At 47.1% G+C, this 16138-nt stretch overlaps 1 protein-coding gene across 1 annotated transcript in view; it reads right to left on the reverse strand.

Annotated features, from left to right (window-relative positions):
- fer1l4 (fer-1 like family member 4) overlaps nt 1-16138 on the reverse strand; it is a 222256-nt gene that overhangs the window by 127669 nt on the left and 78449 nt on the right. The window contains exon 17 of the mRNA XM_056301923.1: nt 15752-15884. Within this exon, the coding sequence (XP_056157898.1) occupies nt 15752-15884 (133 nt within the window). The remainder of the gene's footprint in view (nt 1-15751; nt 15885-16138) is intronic.

Consider the following 16138-nt stretch of genomic DNA (forward strand, 5'->3'; position numbering starts at 1 on the left):
TTGGCCCACCTTGCCATTTATTTTGGTTTCAAACTCTTCGACAAACGTCCAGTCCTCCAGCGGGAGCGGTGTTTCTTACGGACGTGGGGGTCGAAGTTCAACCACTACCCGGACTTCACTCGTGTGCGTTAGAAGGAGAAACCGTCCACGGGACTCCGATGTAAGAAAGGATAAACAAGTATTTTATCCCACAGCTTGCAGTATCTTCTTACAGGGATACTCAAAGTTACGTTCTCCTCAACCAGCAAAAAAAAAACTGTCCTACGGTAAGAAACACGTGTGGCTCGGCTCGATTGCTGCTTGAGACTCCTCCCACAAAACAAAAATGGCCTCTCCCGCGTTTCCTCTTCCGTGTACCCACAAGACCTCTCTCTTAAAGCGACAGTACATGTATATGACGGTCGTTGGAAAACATACATAAAAGTAAATAATGACATAAAATAAAATGTAGTAAACACAAATAACAGCACACAGACAGGATTTGGTGATATTTCATACTCAAACAAAATAAAATAAAAACATTAATTTTAACCTGGTTACATTCACCCCTCCTGAAATTCACCAACATCCTGACAGCAGGATAAAAAGAGAAAGAGGAAAGGAAAAGTCCATCACCGACTACTGGCACAAGTGAAAAGAAGGACCTAGTCCTCCAGTCAACTTAGGAGCTACCTCGGTTACGAGGTCCAGAAAATAATGAGGTTGATCAAGTCTCAGAATTCCCTTAGATCAATGTGACGCCTGATACGCCACACCATGCACTTGGCCCAAAACAACCCTGTCTGATAGACACCTAATAACTCACATTAAACTAGTTTGAATGACTCCAACCTCCATCAAAGTTCAAACCCTCACATTCCGTAGAAATGGCATCTGAGCCATAGATTCTATTAACCTGTTCACTGACCTCACCACCCTCCCTGTGCGTGTCCTAACCCGACCATCGCTCTCTACTTGTGTGCGTGAGACAGTGCGAGCTGCAGCATCTGTATCGAGTGAGGGTGGTGCCCCTGTGTGCGAATCAGTGTGAGATATAACACCTACATCGAGTGAGTGTGATGCCTCTATGTGTGGTGCATGTGTGTTGTGTGGTGCGTGTGTGTTGGGTGGAGACTGAGCAGTGGCCCCCACAGGACTGACTACCAGACTAGACGGAATGAACTCTTCCGCTTCTGCCCACTCAGATCTAGGCGAGTCTCCAAGTGATGAGACTGCTAGCCCCCCTGCATCCCCTGAGACCGTCAGGCCATCTGCACTGTCCTCCTCATCGGACTCTGCGCAGTCAAGCAACTGACTGGTTGTACTGGACTCCTCACCCTGATCTAACTCAGGTAGGGGCAAGAAGTTGACCTCCAACAAACGGTTCCTGTGCACCACTCTGGTGTGCCCCTCTGCATCCTGAATCTTGTAGACGTGGATATTGGGGTTGACACCGACAACGGTGTACACTCCGTTCTCCCATTTGTCAGCCAACTTTCTCTTCCCTCGCTCACTCTGGTTCGCAACCAAAACACGATCCCCGACAGACAGGACAGTGCCCTTGGCATGTCTGTTGTACTGTCGCGCCTGATGCTGCTGCTCAGCCGTGGAGTGCTTCTGAGCGATCTCCATTGCACTCCTTAGACAGGAAAGCAGAGACTGAGCATAAGAGTCATAATCAACAACGTGAGGGTCATGCAAAACCTGCCTGAACATAACATCCAACGGCAGTCTTGGGACACGCCCATACATCAGGAAGAAAGGCGCGTAACCCGTGGTCTCGTGAACAGTGGCATTGTACGCGAGCGTGAGAGAATGGATCTGCTGAGGCCACTGTTGCTTCTGCTGAAGCGGAAGGGAACGGAGCATATTCCCCATCGTGCGATTAAACCGCTCTGTCCCGCCATTACCCATAGGATGGTAGGCCGTCGTGTGGGACTTCGCTACACCCGCCAACTTGAGAAGCTCTGCAATCAGGTTGCTCTCAAAGTTTGTGCCCTGGTCAGAATGTATTCTCTCCGGAAACCCGTAAACACAGAATACATGATCCCAGAGTTTCTTGGCGACCTGCTTCGCTGTCTGATTGGCGCAGGGGAACGCGTGAGCAAGCTTAGTGAAGTGGTCAGTAACCACTAGGACATCGACCGACCGCTGCTTACTGTCCTCAGCGGACCAGAAATCCATACACACAAGCTGCATCGGTGCGGAGGTTTTAATGCTCTCCAGGGGCGCGCAAGCAGCTGGCTCTGGGGTCTTCCCAAACACACATCTCCGACAGCATCTGACATATGCTCTGATATCCCTCTCCATGTCAGGCCAATAAAAACGCTGCCTTGCAAGAGAGAGAGTACGGTCCTGGCCCTGATGACCAGCGTGATCGTGGATGCCAGACAGTGCCTTGTCTTTCAGACTCAGAGGTAAAACATACTGGGACCTCCTCTGCTTGGACACTGGGTCCTTTGTCACCCTGTACAAGACACCATCATTGACTTCCAACTTCTCCCACTGTTTCAGCAGCCTGAGGACCTTCTGGTCAGCACCATGCCTCTCACGTCTCGATGGCCGCTTCCGAACAGCGACAAAGGGCAACACCTTGGAGATGCAGGGATCCTGCTCCTGACTCAACCTGAGCTCCTCGGTGGATAACATTGGCAGTGTATCCTGACCACCCGACAGATGCTGAACGTGCTGGACCAAACTGAGTGCTGTGAATACTGATGCATCAGGCCAGTCACATTTGGCTTGACAAAAAGCCCTGACCTCAGCTGCATCACAAGCAAACCCAGATCGCGCACTACTCACTGTTTGGGACTGGCAACTGAGTCTGAAAACATCCTGCACAGAGTCCCCCTCAACCCCGTCGGCTTCCTGAACAAGGGCCGGGTAGGGCTCCCCAAGTAGCCTCTGACTGACGGGCTTGGAAAAAGGGTCGCGACTCAAGGCATCCGCCACCACGTTTTTCTTCCCTGGCAGGTGTTTGAGATCGAAAGTGTAAGACGCCAACTTAGACACCCAGCGGATCTCACACGCGTCAAGCTTCGGCTTCGTTAGGAGATAAGTCAGCGGATTATTATCTGTCCAAACGGTGAAGCTTTGACCCTTCAGCCAGTGGCTGAACTTTTCACAAACACTCCACTTCAGCGCCATGAACTCCAGTCTATGAGCTGGATACTTCCGCTGTGAGGCACTGAGGGACTTGCTTGCAAAACCAACAGGTCTGGCCTTAGACTCTCCTCGGGGCACTTGAGACAGCACCGCGCCGAGTCCGTCCAAAGACGCATCGACCGACAAAATGAAAGGCACCTCAAAGTCTGGATGGGCAAGCACCACACACTCCAGTAACATCGTCTTCAACAGATCAAATGCTTCCCCACATTCCACCGTCCAGTCTGCGGAGGTAAGCTTACGGAAGCTGCCATGGGGCTTCTTATCCTTAGCTGACCTCCCCCTCCTCTTTTGTCCAGCTGTAAGGGCGAACAGGGGCTTAGCCACAGAGGAGCAGTTCGGGAGGAAATGCTGGTAGTAAAATACCATACCAAGGAAAGATTTGATCCTACGAACAGAAGGCGTGCACCCATCACCTTCCATGAGATCCTGCACTGTCATGTTGGAGATGACCTCTACTTTGGAGGGATCGACAGACACACCTCCGCCATCAACCACGTGGCCCAAAAACCGCACCCGCTTCTGCAGCAGATGACACTTCTTCGGAGCCAGTTTCAAGTTGTTCTCCCTCAACCTCTGAAACACAGTGCGGAGCCTCGACAGAGCCTCAACCTCTGATGGCGCGAAGACAAGAAGATCATCAAGATAGCACAAAAGCTTCGTGAAGTTCAGATCCCCAAAGATCCCAATCATCATTCTCATGAAGGCTGCAGGGCTATTACAAAGGCCCTGTGGCATGCGATTGTATTCATGCAACCCAAGGGGAGTCGTGAAAGCAGTGTACTTCTTGTCATCTTCATGCATTGGGATGTTGAAGAAGCCAGAGGTGAGGTCCATCGTACTAAAGAGGCAGTTACCACCCAGCGCGGCAAGACAGTCCGACTGGTGTGGCAAGGGATGAGCGTCTTTCAAGGTCCGAGCATTCAGCCATCTGAAATCAGTGCAGATCCGAAGCCCGCCATCCTTCTTCCATACCATAACCAGCGGTGAAGCGTATGCGCTCGAGGACTTCGGATAATCCCTTTCTCCTCCATATCAGTGAGAACCTGTCTCAACTTCTGATAGTGGGCTGGGGGAACCCTCCTGTAGGGCAAGCGAAAGGGGCGCTCATCCACCAGATGGATGCGATGTGTGTATCCTGTGACCTCGCCACAGTCCAGAGAGTCCCTGGAGAAGATGTCATGGTACTCGGTGAGCAGCTGAGTGAGCTGGGACTTGCATGCCTCACTAACCTGACAGGAGCTGAGGTCAATGTCACTGAGTCCGAGCTCTGACAAACTCCTAGCCGGCTGGACAGGGGGACAGGCACTATCTGTGGCGTTGGACTCATGCCTCCCTGCAACTGATTGCAGTCCCTGGAAAACATTAAAGTCCTCAATCGCCAAGCATGGAAACACATCAGCCAACTTGCAGTTCCTTTTCAGTGTGATGGCTTTGTCAGATGGATTGACAACAGTCATGGGTACCCACCTATCACCCCAGAGCGGTGTGACAAGTCGACCTACGAGGACACTGCGTGGCATGGCCTTGGAGTCTGTCGGCTCCACAACAACAGTGCTTCCAGCTGACATAGGCACATGTTCCTGTCTGGACGCGATGTCCCAGTACTCAGTACCACTCTTGAGTACATGGGCCACATGTTTAATGACGTTTGTGCCGACTATCAGATCATCATGCTGACCGGGCACGACCAGAGTGGGTATGACAAAGGAAACACCATAAAGCTGCATGTTGAGGTCATAAAAACCATCAGGCCTAGTCTCCAGACCACCGCAGCCAATCAAGACAATGTTCTCTTCAGGCTGCTGCTTCTCAGGTAAAACACCCCCAGAGCGGAGCTTCTCTACTGCATTTTCACTGATACTGCATGACATAGAGCCAGTATTCAACATGCCATTAAGCTGCACACTCTGGTTGACAAGAACAGGAGCATAGAACAAGTCACTGAAAGCCTGAATCCTCTGTGTCGCCTGAATGACCATACGCGAACCCTGAGGTGCTTTGGCACACTTGTCTTCATACAAGTGAGCCAGGTCGGAGACATCAGTGAGGGATACATCTACATTACCCACACCATCCCTCTCTAGGTGTGGGTTTAGTAGTTTAACGGACGAGACTGATGACCAGCTCTTCCACCAGGCTGAGAACGGAGCTGGTTGGGCGGCTGAGGGTGAGGACAGTCCCTCTTCCAATGACCAGGAGACAAACAGTTTATACATCGGTTCTCCCGGCTGCAGTGGGAAAATGTGGAGTAATCCGGAGACTTACAAACCCTGCACAACCTCTGTGGTGCGTCTGGCACCCGCCCTGCGGCGTTAGCTGGCGGTTGAGTCAGCGTCGGTGTCCGGACAGCAGCGCTAACTGGAACCTGAGTCTGCATTGTGACCAAACGGTCTAGCAAGCTCACCAAACTCCTCATATAGTCATCACCGCCAGAGACAGGTGCGGGAGACGGTGCGGGAGACGGTGTAGGAGACCCTGCACAAAATGGTATAGGAGATGACGCATGAGCCGGGACGGGAGATGGCACCACCGGCACGGTCGTGTTCAAGTCGGGAGCCATGTCGACTACAGGGACATGAACCTGTGAATGGAACCTATGCTCTACCGCGCCTGCTTCACGTTGTCCACCTGCAGCAACACGGGACTTCCTCTCCAGCATGTGCTCATCAAGCCTCTCCTGGATCTCGCTAGCAGACCATTTCCCTGCGGACTTGAACTTAAAAACATTGGCAAGAGACTGATCTGGACAGTGTTTGATAAACATCATGCTTACCTCGTGGCTTGGCTCTTCAATACTACGCCCCTGCCACTTCAAGCATTCGTCAGCCACCTCCACTGTTTTATTAAGCCTAATCCAATACTCCATAGCGTCCTCACCTGGCTTGGGCAGCGTACTGTAAAAGTCCGCCAGGGGCATGCTCGAGTATGTGAGGTCACTAAAGTGTTGCTTCAGTACATCAAAAATAATGTGGGGGTTCGCTATGTGGTCGACAGATGTGTTGCGCAGCTTTATCCTCACCACGTCCCCTGCTTTCCCCATAAGCTTAGCTAGAATCTCATGTGACTGCTCACTAACTGGAATGGCTCGCTTCCTCAAATACAAAGTCATAAGGCTCTCCCACTCATGAACTGTAAACTTATCAGAGCTATCGCCCCTGAAAATAGGAGGCTCCCTAGCGTCTGTCTGCATCACTACTCTAACACTAGGAGCTGTCTCCAAACGCTGTTCAGCAGACCTAGCACTGTCTGTGTGTGTGTTTCTAAGCATTTGTGCTTCCTGCAGCTTAGCAGTGATTGACTCTCCTATCTTCTCTGCTAACTGAGTAATGAGCGTGGCTAACTCACCCACTGGCTGCTTGCTGTTACCTAGCACAGCCCCTTCGCTGATACCTGGCCTGGCCCGTTCTATGTAGCGTGTGGAGGTGAACTGAGGAGTGCCAAATGTGGTCGGGTCTCTAGGTCCTGGTGCTCTGGTGTCTGGTTCCCCGCCCTCTAAGAGCTGCCCGAAACTCCTACCTACACCTAGCCGTAAACCCCCACCCACATCTAACTGGTACCCCCTCTCCATAGCACACTGGCGATCCAAAAGATCCTGATCAGCAATGTTACCCCCACCTACGTACGAACCACCCTCTGCCATGTTCCTACCTCTAACACTCAGATAAAATAAAAAATAAAATAAAAAAGTGAAAAGCTCAATTCATTTAAATAATTGAATCTAGAAATCACTAAGAGATTGAAACAATCACACACAATCAACAAATTCACTAATAGATTAATCACATATGCACATATCCAGTAGTTTAGATCAATAGATTATTCACACGAGTCCTTCAATCACATCAACATTAACCTTTTTTTCCTCGTGTGTTTTTCTTCCTTCAATATATACAAATGTCCTGTTCACAAGCCCAGTCCATGGTAACCACAGCTATGACTGTCCAGTGTCCACACAGCTCAACTCCAGTCCACTGTAACATGAGCGTACAGTCTATAGAAATACCTGAGGACGTCTGGGGCTTGATGACGACAGCAGCCTCCCGCGGCGAGCAACTGATGTCGCTCTCAGGATCCAGGAGGGTCACGGCACCAATGTAACGGGGGCAGTCCTATGCTGTTCTGTGCTGGTCAGCCTGCTGCATGCCCGTCACTCTCATCATTAGCTCTGCGTTGTGTTCTAGTTGGGTGGGGCCCCAGGTGTTGTGGGGGGCCCTCAGTCTCTCATCATCATCATCATGATCAAGGAAGGAGGGGGGACACACAGGACTCTATTTGGCCCACCTTGCCATTTATTTTGGTTTCAAACCCTTCGACAACCGTCCAGTCCTCCAGCGGGAGCGGTGTTTCTTACGGACGTGGGGGTCGAAGTTCAACCACTACCCGGACTTCACTCGTGTGCGTTAGAAGGAGAAACCGTCCACGGGACTCCGATGTAAGAAAGGATAAACAAGTATTTTATCCCACAGCTTGCAGTATCTTCTTACAGGGATACTCAAAGTTACGTTCTCCTCAACCAGCAAAAAAAAAACTGTCCTACGGTAAGAAACACGTGTGGCTCGGCTCGATTGCTGCTTGAGACTCCTCCCACAAAACAAAAATGGCCTCTCCCGCGTTTCCTCTTCCGTGTACCCACAAGACCTCTCTCTTAAAGCGACAGTACATGTATATGACGGTCGTTGGAAAACATACATAAAAGTAAATAATGACATAAAATAAAATGTAGTAAACACAAATAACAGCACACAGACAGGATTTGGTGATATTTCATACTCAAACAAAATAAAATAAAAACATTAATTTTAACCTGGTTACACTAGTCACATTATGATATTTACTAGTCACATTATGATATTTACTGGTAACATTATATTTATTAGCTATAGAATATCTGGTAGCCACATTATATTTATTAGTCACATTATGATATTTACTGGCCACATTATGATATTTACTGGTCACATTATGATATCTACTGGTCACATTATATGTATTAGTTATAGAATGATATCTGCTAGCCACGTTATATTTACTGGTCACATTATGATATTTACTGGTCACATTATATTTATTAGTTATAGAATGACATCTGCTAGCCACGTTATATTTACTTGTCACATTATGACATTTACTGGTCACATTATATTTATTAGTTATAGAATGATATCTGTTAGCCACATTATATTTACTGGTCACATTATGATATTTACTGGTCACATTATATTTATTAGTTATAGAATGACATCTGCTAGCCACATTATATTTACTTGTCACATTATGACATTTACTGGTCACATTATGATATTTACCGGTCACATTATATTTATTAGTTATAGAATGATATCTGCTAGCCACATTATATTTACTAGCCACATTATGATATTTACTGGTCACATTATATTTATTAGTTATAGAATGATATCTGCTAGCCACATTATATTTACTGGTCACATTATGATATTTACTGGTCACATTATATTTATTAGTTATAGAATGATATCTGCTAGCCACATAAAATTTACTAGTGACATTATGATATTTACTGGTCACATTATGATATTTACTGGTCACATTATATTTATTAGTTATAGAATGACATCTGCTAGCCACATTATATTTACTTGTCACATTATGATATTTACTGGTCACATTATGATATTTACTGGTCACATTATATTTATTAGTTATAGAATGACATCTGCTAGCCACATTATATTTACTTGTCACATTATGACATTTACTGGTCACATTATGATATTTACCGGTCACATTATATTTATTAGTTATAGAATGATATCTGCTAGCCACATTATATTTACTAGCCACATTATGATATTTACTGGTCACATTATATTTATTAGTTATAGAATGATATATGCTAGCCACATTATATTTACTGGTCACATTATGATATTTACTGGTCACATTATATTTATTAGTTATAGAATGATATCTGCTAGCCACATAAAATTTACTAGTGACATTATGATATTTACTGGTCACATTATGATATTTACTGGTCACATTATATTTATTAGTTATAGAATGACATCTGCTAGCCACATTATATTTACTTGTCACATTATGACATTTACTGGTCACATTATGATATTTACCGATCACATTATATTTATTAGTTATAGAATGATATCTGCTAGCCACATTATATTTACTAGCCACATTATGATATTTACTGGTCACATTATATTTATTAGTTATAGAATGATATCTGCTAGCCACATAAAATTTACTAGTGACATTATGATATTTACTGGTCACGTTATGATATTTACTGGTCACATTATATGTATTAGTTATAGAATGATATCTGCTAGCCACGTTATATTTACTGGTCACATTATAATATTTACTGGTCACATTGTGGTGGACACGTATTGGGGACAGAATTCAACCCAGGAACTAAGGGTTAAGTCATGGTTGCCCTGGCAGGTTAACGCAGGGTTAAGTTATGGTTGTCCAGCCAGTTTTCTGATTATTCTTGCCACCTCCGCTCAGTCGAGCTGTGGGGTTTTGTTTGTCTCTCTGATTTACCGTGGATTAAAGAAAGTTGCCTACACGGCTAAAGTGTGAACCTACGGTCTCCTCCGTTCCTTCGGCTCTACACTGGTGACCCCGACGTCGGTTTTCGGATAAGTTTTCTGAAACCACACACATTATGGCTACGAACGCCGTTGCAATTAAACTGCCGGAGTTTTGGGAGTCTTCCGCGGCTACATGGTTCGCGCAGGCTGAGGCACAGTTCGCGCCGCTCAGAGACATAACAGCGGACGAGACCAGGTGCTACTACGTAGTGGCAGCGCTGGGGTGCGCTACGGCTTCCAGGATAAGCGGTTTCATAACCAACCCACCGGCCGATGGTAAATACGCCGCACTTAAACATCTCCTCCTTGAAACTTTTGAACTGTCAACAACGGAGAGAGCACGTCGCCTCTTCGCAATTCAGGGCTTGGGAGATGGCAAACCATCGGAGCTAATGAGCAGGATGTTAAACCTACTGGGTCAAGAAAAGCCATGTTTCCTGTTTATGGAGCTGTTTCTGCGCAACATGCCGCCCCACGTCCAGACTGCGCTCGCTAACTCCACCATCACTGATCCCCGTGAGCTGGCAAAGGAGGCTGACCGATTCTTCGTCGCTACACAACGTTCCTCCCATGCCGGGGTGCTGGCTCCTACCTTCACTGGCCCCCCGCCGACGTCGCGGGCGTGGCCCGACGGTGGCGCCACAGCATCAGACCGCTACAAGCCCTCTGGACTCTGTATGTACCACGCTCGATTTGGTGCGAAAGCTAAACGGTGCCGTTCCCCCTGCAACTACAGGCCGACGGGAAACGAGAGGGCCAACACTCAGTAGTGGCCATGAGTGTTGGCGATACGAGCAGGCTACTCTTCATCCTCGACACCATCTCCGGTCGGCGATTTCTCTGTGACACGGGCGCACAGAGAAGCGTGCTCCCTGCTACTGACGTCGACATCATGGGCGGGGAGCGGGGCCCCCAGTTGGCGACGGCTGACGGCAGCCCTATCCACACCTACGGCGTGCGGTCTGTAGAACTGTGTTTTGGTGGACAACGTTTCACGTGGGAGTTCGTCATGGCCAATGTAACGCTTCCCCTCCTCGGAGCTGATTTTTTGTGCGCTTACGGTTTGCTAGTGGACATTCAGAACAGCCGTCTGGTCGATGCCTTAACCTTCTCCTCCTTCGCATGTACGCGGAGGGAAGCGGCCTATGCAGGTCTAGCCAACTCTCTCTCAGAGGCAGACAAGTTCCCGTGCACCCCTCAGACATCCCCAAGACAGCGGTGACAACCCCATTCGGCCTATTTGAATTCCTACGAATGCCATTTGGACTCAAAAACGCGGCCCAGTCCTTTCAGCGGCTGATGGATTCAGTGCTCCGTGGCCTTCCTTTCATCTTCGTCTATCGGGACGACATACTCATCGCCAGCACCTCCGAGGAAGAACACCTGTCCCATCTTCATGCCCTCTTCACACGCCTCAGCCAGCATGGGCTGATCGTCAACCCGGCGAAGTGCCGGTTTGGGCTGACGGCCATTGATTTCCTCGGGCACCGCATCACTGGGGACGGGGCGGTCCCCCTGCCCTCAAAGGTGGAAGCGGTGGCGGCCTTTCCGCGCCCCCAAACAGCTCGTGCGCTCAGGGAGTTCATCGGGATGGTGACATTCTACCACCGCTTCATTCCCCGAGCCGCCTTTAACATCCGGCCACTGTACGAGGCGCTGAAAGGCATGTCCCCCAACCAGGCGGTCGACTGGACAGCAGAGCGGGACCGTGCGTTCACCGAGACTAAAGCTGCGCTCTCCCAGGCTACCCTGCTAGCGCATCCTTCACCTACAGCGCCTATTTCCATAACCACGGATGCATCGGACTATGCTGTTGGTGCGGTTCACGAACAGTGGGTGGGGGGGGCTTGGCAGCCTTTGGCCTTTTTCAGTCGCCAGCTTACACCCCGAGAGCGCAAGTATAGTACTTTTGACAGGGAACTCCTCGGTCTCTGGCTCGCCGTCCGGCATTTCCGTTTCCTGCTAGAGGGCCGCGAGTTTACTGCGTACGTGGACCACAAGCCCCTCACGTTTGCCATGTCCAAGACGGCCGAGCCATGGTCCGCTCGCCAGCAGCGACAACTCTCCTACATTTCGGAATTCACTACCGACATCCAGCACGTCGCTGGTAAGTCTAACCAGGTAGCTGACTGCCTCTCTAGGGCAGTGATTGGAGCGGTCCACCTAGGCCTTGACTATGCACAGATGGCTGCTGACCAGGCCACGGACCCGAGCATCCTCCGTCTCCGGGCCTCCGACACGGGGCTCCGCCTGCAGGACGTTCCTTTCAGCGACACAGGTGTCACCCTCCTGTGTGACGTCTCCACAGGACAGCCCAGACCCATCGTCCCGCACAGCTGGAGACGCCCCGTATTTGAAGCTGTGCACGGCCTCTCTCATCCAGGCGGTAAGCCATCCGTGCGCCTGACCTCTGCTAAGTTTGTGTGGGAGGGACTTAAGAGAGACGTGAAAGCGTGGGCCGACTCGTGTGTTGCCTGTCAGCGGGCTAAGATACACCGCCACATTAAGGCGCCCCTGGAACGCTTCGCAGTGCCGGAGAGACGATTTGACCATGTCCACGTCGACCTGGTTGGTCCCCTACCCCCCTCCCATGGGTTCACCTACCTCTTCACTGTGGTGGACAGGACTACGCGCTGGCCTGAAGCTGTTCCCCTGGCATCCACGACGTCTGCTGATGTGGCCCGGGCTTTTATTGGGTCGTGGGTCTCATGTTTCGGTACGCCTTCCGACCTTTCATCTGACCGTGGGCCACAGTTTACCTCAGAGCTATGGAATGCTGTGGGTGAGGCTCTGGGCGTCAAGCTTCATCGCACTACCGCCTACCACCCTCAGGCGAACGGCCTATGTGAGCGCTTCCACCGGTCCATGAAGGCTGCGCTTCGGGCTACTCTCAAGGACTGCAACTGGGTCGACAAGCTCCCATGGGTCATGCTGGGCCTGCGGACCGCCCCGAAGGAAGACCTACAAGCCTCCTCTGCGGAGCTGCTGTACGGCACGCCGCTGCGAGTCCCAGGCGATTTCATGCCCAATGCAACGCGTCCCTGGTCAGCTGTGGACCAACGAGCCTCCTTGCTGGACGGGGTCAGAGCTTTCACACCCGTCCCTACCGCCCAACACGGCGCTCCGGTGTCCCAGGTGCCCCCAGGTCTGCAGTCAGCGGACTACGTGTTCATCCGTCACGACGCACACCGCTCCCCTCTGCAACCCCCTTTATGACGGCCCCTTCCGCGTCCTGGAACGGGGAACTAAGCACCTGGTGGTGGATTTTGGGGGCACGGCCGAGCATGTTTCAGTGGACCGAGTTAAACCCGCACACCTGGACTTGACGCAGCCGTTGGAGTTAGCCCAACCTCCTCGTCGCGGTCGTCCCCCGGCTCCGCCTCCTCCCCCCGTGGAGGCCCGAGCTGCCTCTTCTGCTCCTCAGGCCGACCTCCACAGGCCCGCGTCAATGCCTCCCACAGACACTCCGGCCCCTGTTATCCGGAGCCGCCGCGGACGGCCTGTCGTCCACCCGCGCCTGCCTGACTTGGATTACTAGGGTGAATTCTGGGGGGGCTCATGTGGTGGACACGTATTGGGGACAGAATTCAACCCAGGAACTAAGGGTTAAGTCATGGTTGCCCTGGCAGGTTAACGCAGGGTTAAGTTATGGTTGTCCAGCCAGTTTTCTGGTTATTCTTGCCACGTCCGCTCAGTCGAGCTGTGGGTTTTGTTTGTCTCGCTGATTTACCGTGGATTAAAGAAAGTTGCCTACACGGCTAAAGTGTGAACCTACGGTCTTCTCCGTTACTTCGGCTCTACAACATTATATTTATTAGTTATAGAATGACATCTGCTAGCCACGTTATATTTACTTGTCACATTATGACATTTACTGGTCACATTATATTTATTAGTTATAGAATGATATCTGCTAGCCACATTATATTTACTGGTCACATTATGATATTTACTGGTCACATTATATTTATTAGTTATAGAATGACATCTGCTAGCCACATTATATTTACTTGTCACATTATGACATTTACTGGTCACATTATGATATTTACCGGTCACATTATATTTATTAGTTATAGAATGATATCTGCTAGCCACATTATATTTACTGGTCACAATATGATATTTACTGGTCACATTATATTTATTAGTTATAGAATGATATCTGCTAGCCACATAAAATTTACTAGTGACATTATGATATTTACTGGTCACATTATGATATTTACTGGTCACATTATATTTATTAGTTATAGAATGACATCTGCTAGCCACATTATATTTACTTGTCACATTATGATATTTACTGGTCACATTATGATATTTACTGGTCACATTATATTTATTAGTTATAGAATGACATCTGCTAGCCACATTATATTTACTTGTCACATTATGACATTTACTGGTCACATTATGATATTTACCGGTCACATTATATTTATTAGTTATAGAATGATATCTGCTAGCCACATTATATTTACTAGCCACATTATGATATTTAATGGTCACATTATATTTATTAGTTATAGAATGATATATGCTAGCCACATTATATTTACTGGTCACATTATGATATTTACTGGTCACATTATATTTATCAGTTATAGAACGACATCTGCTAGCCACATTATATTTACTTGTCACATTATGACATTTACTGGTCACATTATGATATTTACCGATCACATTATATTTATTAGTTATAGAATGATATCTGCTAGCCACATTATATTTACTAGCCACATTATGATATTTACTGGTCACATTATATTTATTAGTTATAGAATGATATCTGCTAGCCACATAAAATTTACTAGTGACATTATGATATTTACTGGTCACATTATATTTATTAGTTATGGAATGATATCTGCTAGCCACATAAAATTTACTAGTGACATTATGATATTTACTGGTCACATTATGATATTTACTGGTCACATTATATTTATTAGTTATAGAATGACATCTGCTAGCCACATTATATTTACTTGTCACATTATGATATTTACTGGTCACATTATGATATTTACTGGTCACATTATATTTACTGGTCACATTATGATATTTACTGGTCACATTATATTTATTAGTTATAGAATGATATCTGCTAGCCACATTATATTTACTGGTCACATTATGATATTTACTGGTCACATTATATTTATTAGTTATAGAATGATATCTGCTAGCCACATTATATTTACTGTTCACATTATATTTATTAGTTATAGAATGATATCTACTAGCCACATTATATTTACTAGTCACATTATGATATTTACTTGTCACATTATATTTATTAGTTATAGAATGATATCTGGTAGCCACATTATATTTATTAGTCACATTATATTTACTGTTCACATTATATTTATTAGTTATAGAATGATATCTGGTAGCCACATTATATTTATTAGTCACATTATGATATTTAATGGTCACATTATATTTATTAGTCACATTATATTTACTGTTCACATTATATTTATTAGTTATAGAATGATATCTGCTAGCCACATAAAATTTACTAGTGACATTATGATATTTAATGGTCACTTTATATTCATTAGTTATACAATGATATCTGCTAGCCACATTATATTTCAAAACCAGAAGTTCTTTCATTGCTGTGTGCACGATGCACACTAGCAATTCAGCCTGGGGTTGTTGGTCCAAGTAAGAGTGTGAGAAAAATCCGGTCTTGAATAAAAAAGTATGTTATATATATATCTATATCTATATATATATATATATATCTATATCTATATATATATATATCTATATCTATATATATATATATATATATATATATATATATATCCCCGCCTGACGCCCAATGACTGCTAGGATAGGCTCCAGCATCACCCTGAGAGCAGGATAAGTGGACCATGAAGTAGGACTGCACTAATAAACCTGGTCTGACATCTGATTTTACACAAATACTTAAACAACTGAAGCTTTATTGAAAACTAATGAAGAAACCAGACAGAGCGACTCACCAGCCTGTCGGCCATTTTGTGCAGCCAGTTGCTTTGGTGGAAACGGAAACTGTGATCCTCGAAATGGCTCCAGACATACAGGCAGGGTTTCTGTCTCACTGAGGGAGGCTGCAGAGGGATGCAGCTGTAAGACCTGACACACAGACAGACAGAGAGAGAGAGAGACAAGAAGACAGGCAGGCAGGCAGGCAGGCAGGCAGACAGACAGACAGACACATAACCGACAGAAACACAGACAGACAGACAGACACATAACCACAGGGTGTGTATGTGTGTTATTATGTTTACATGTGATTTAAATTTTAACCAGATTAAAGCAACAATTTCTTCATTTCAACCATGATGCTAACACCTGGGGTCTAATGGACACCAGCGTCACGTGATTAA

The sequence above is a fragment of the Lampris incognitus genome, chromosome 2 (genome assembly GCF_029633865.1).
Source record: "Lampris incognitus isolate fLamInc1 chromosome 2, fLamInc1.hap2, whole genome shotgun sequence".
NCBI lineage: Eukaryota > Metazoa > Chordata > Actinopteri > Lampriformes > Lampridae > Lampris > Lampris incognitus.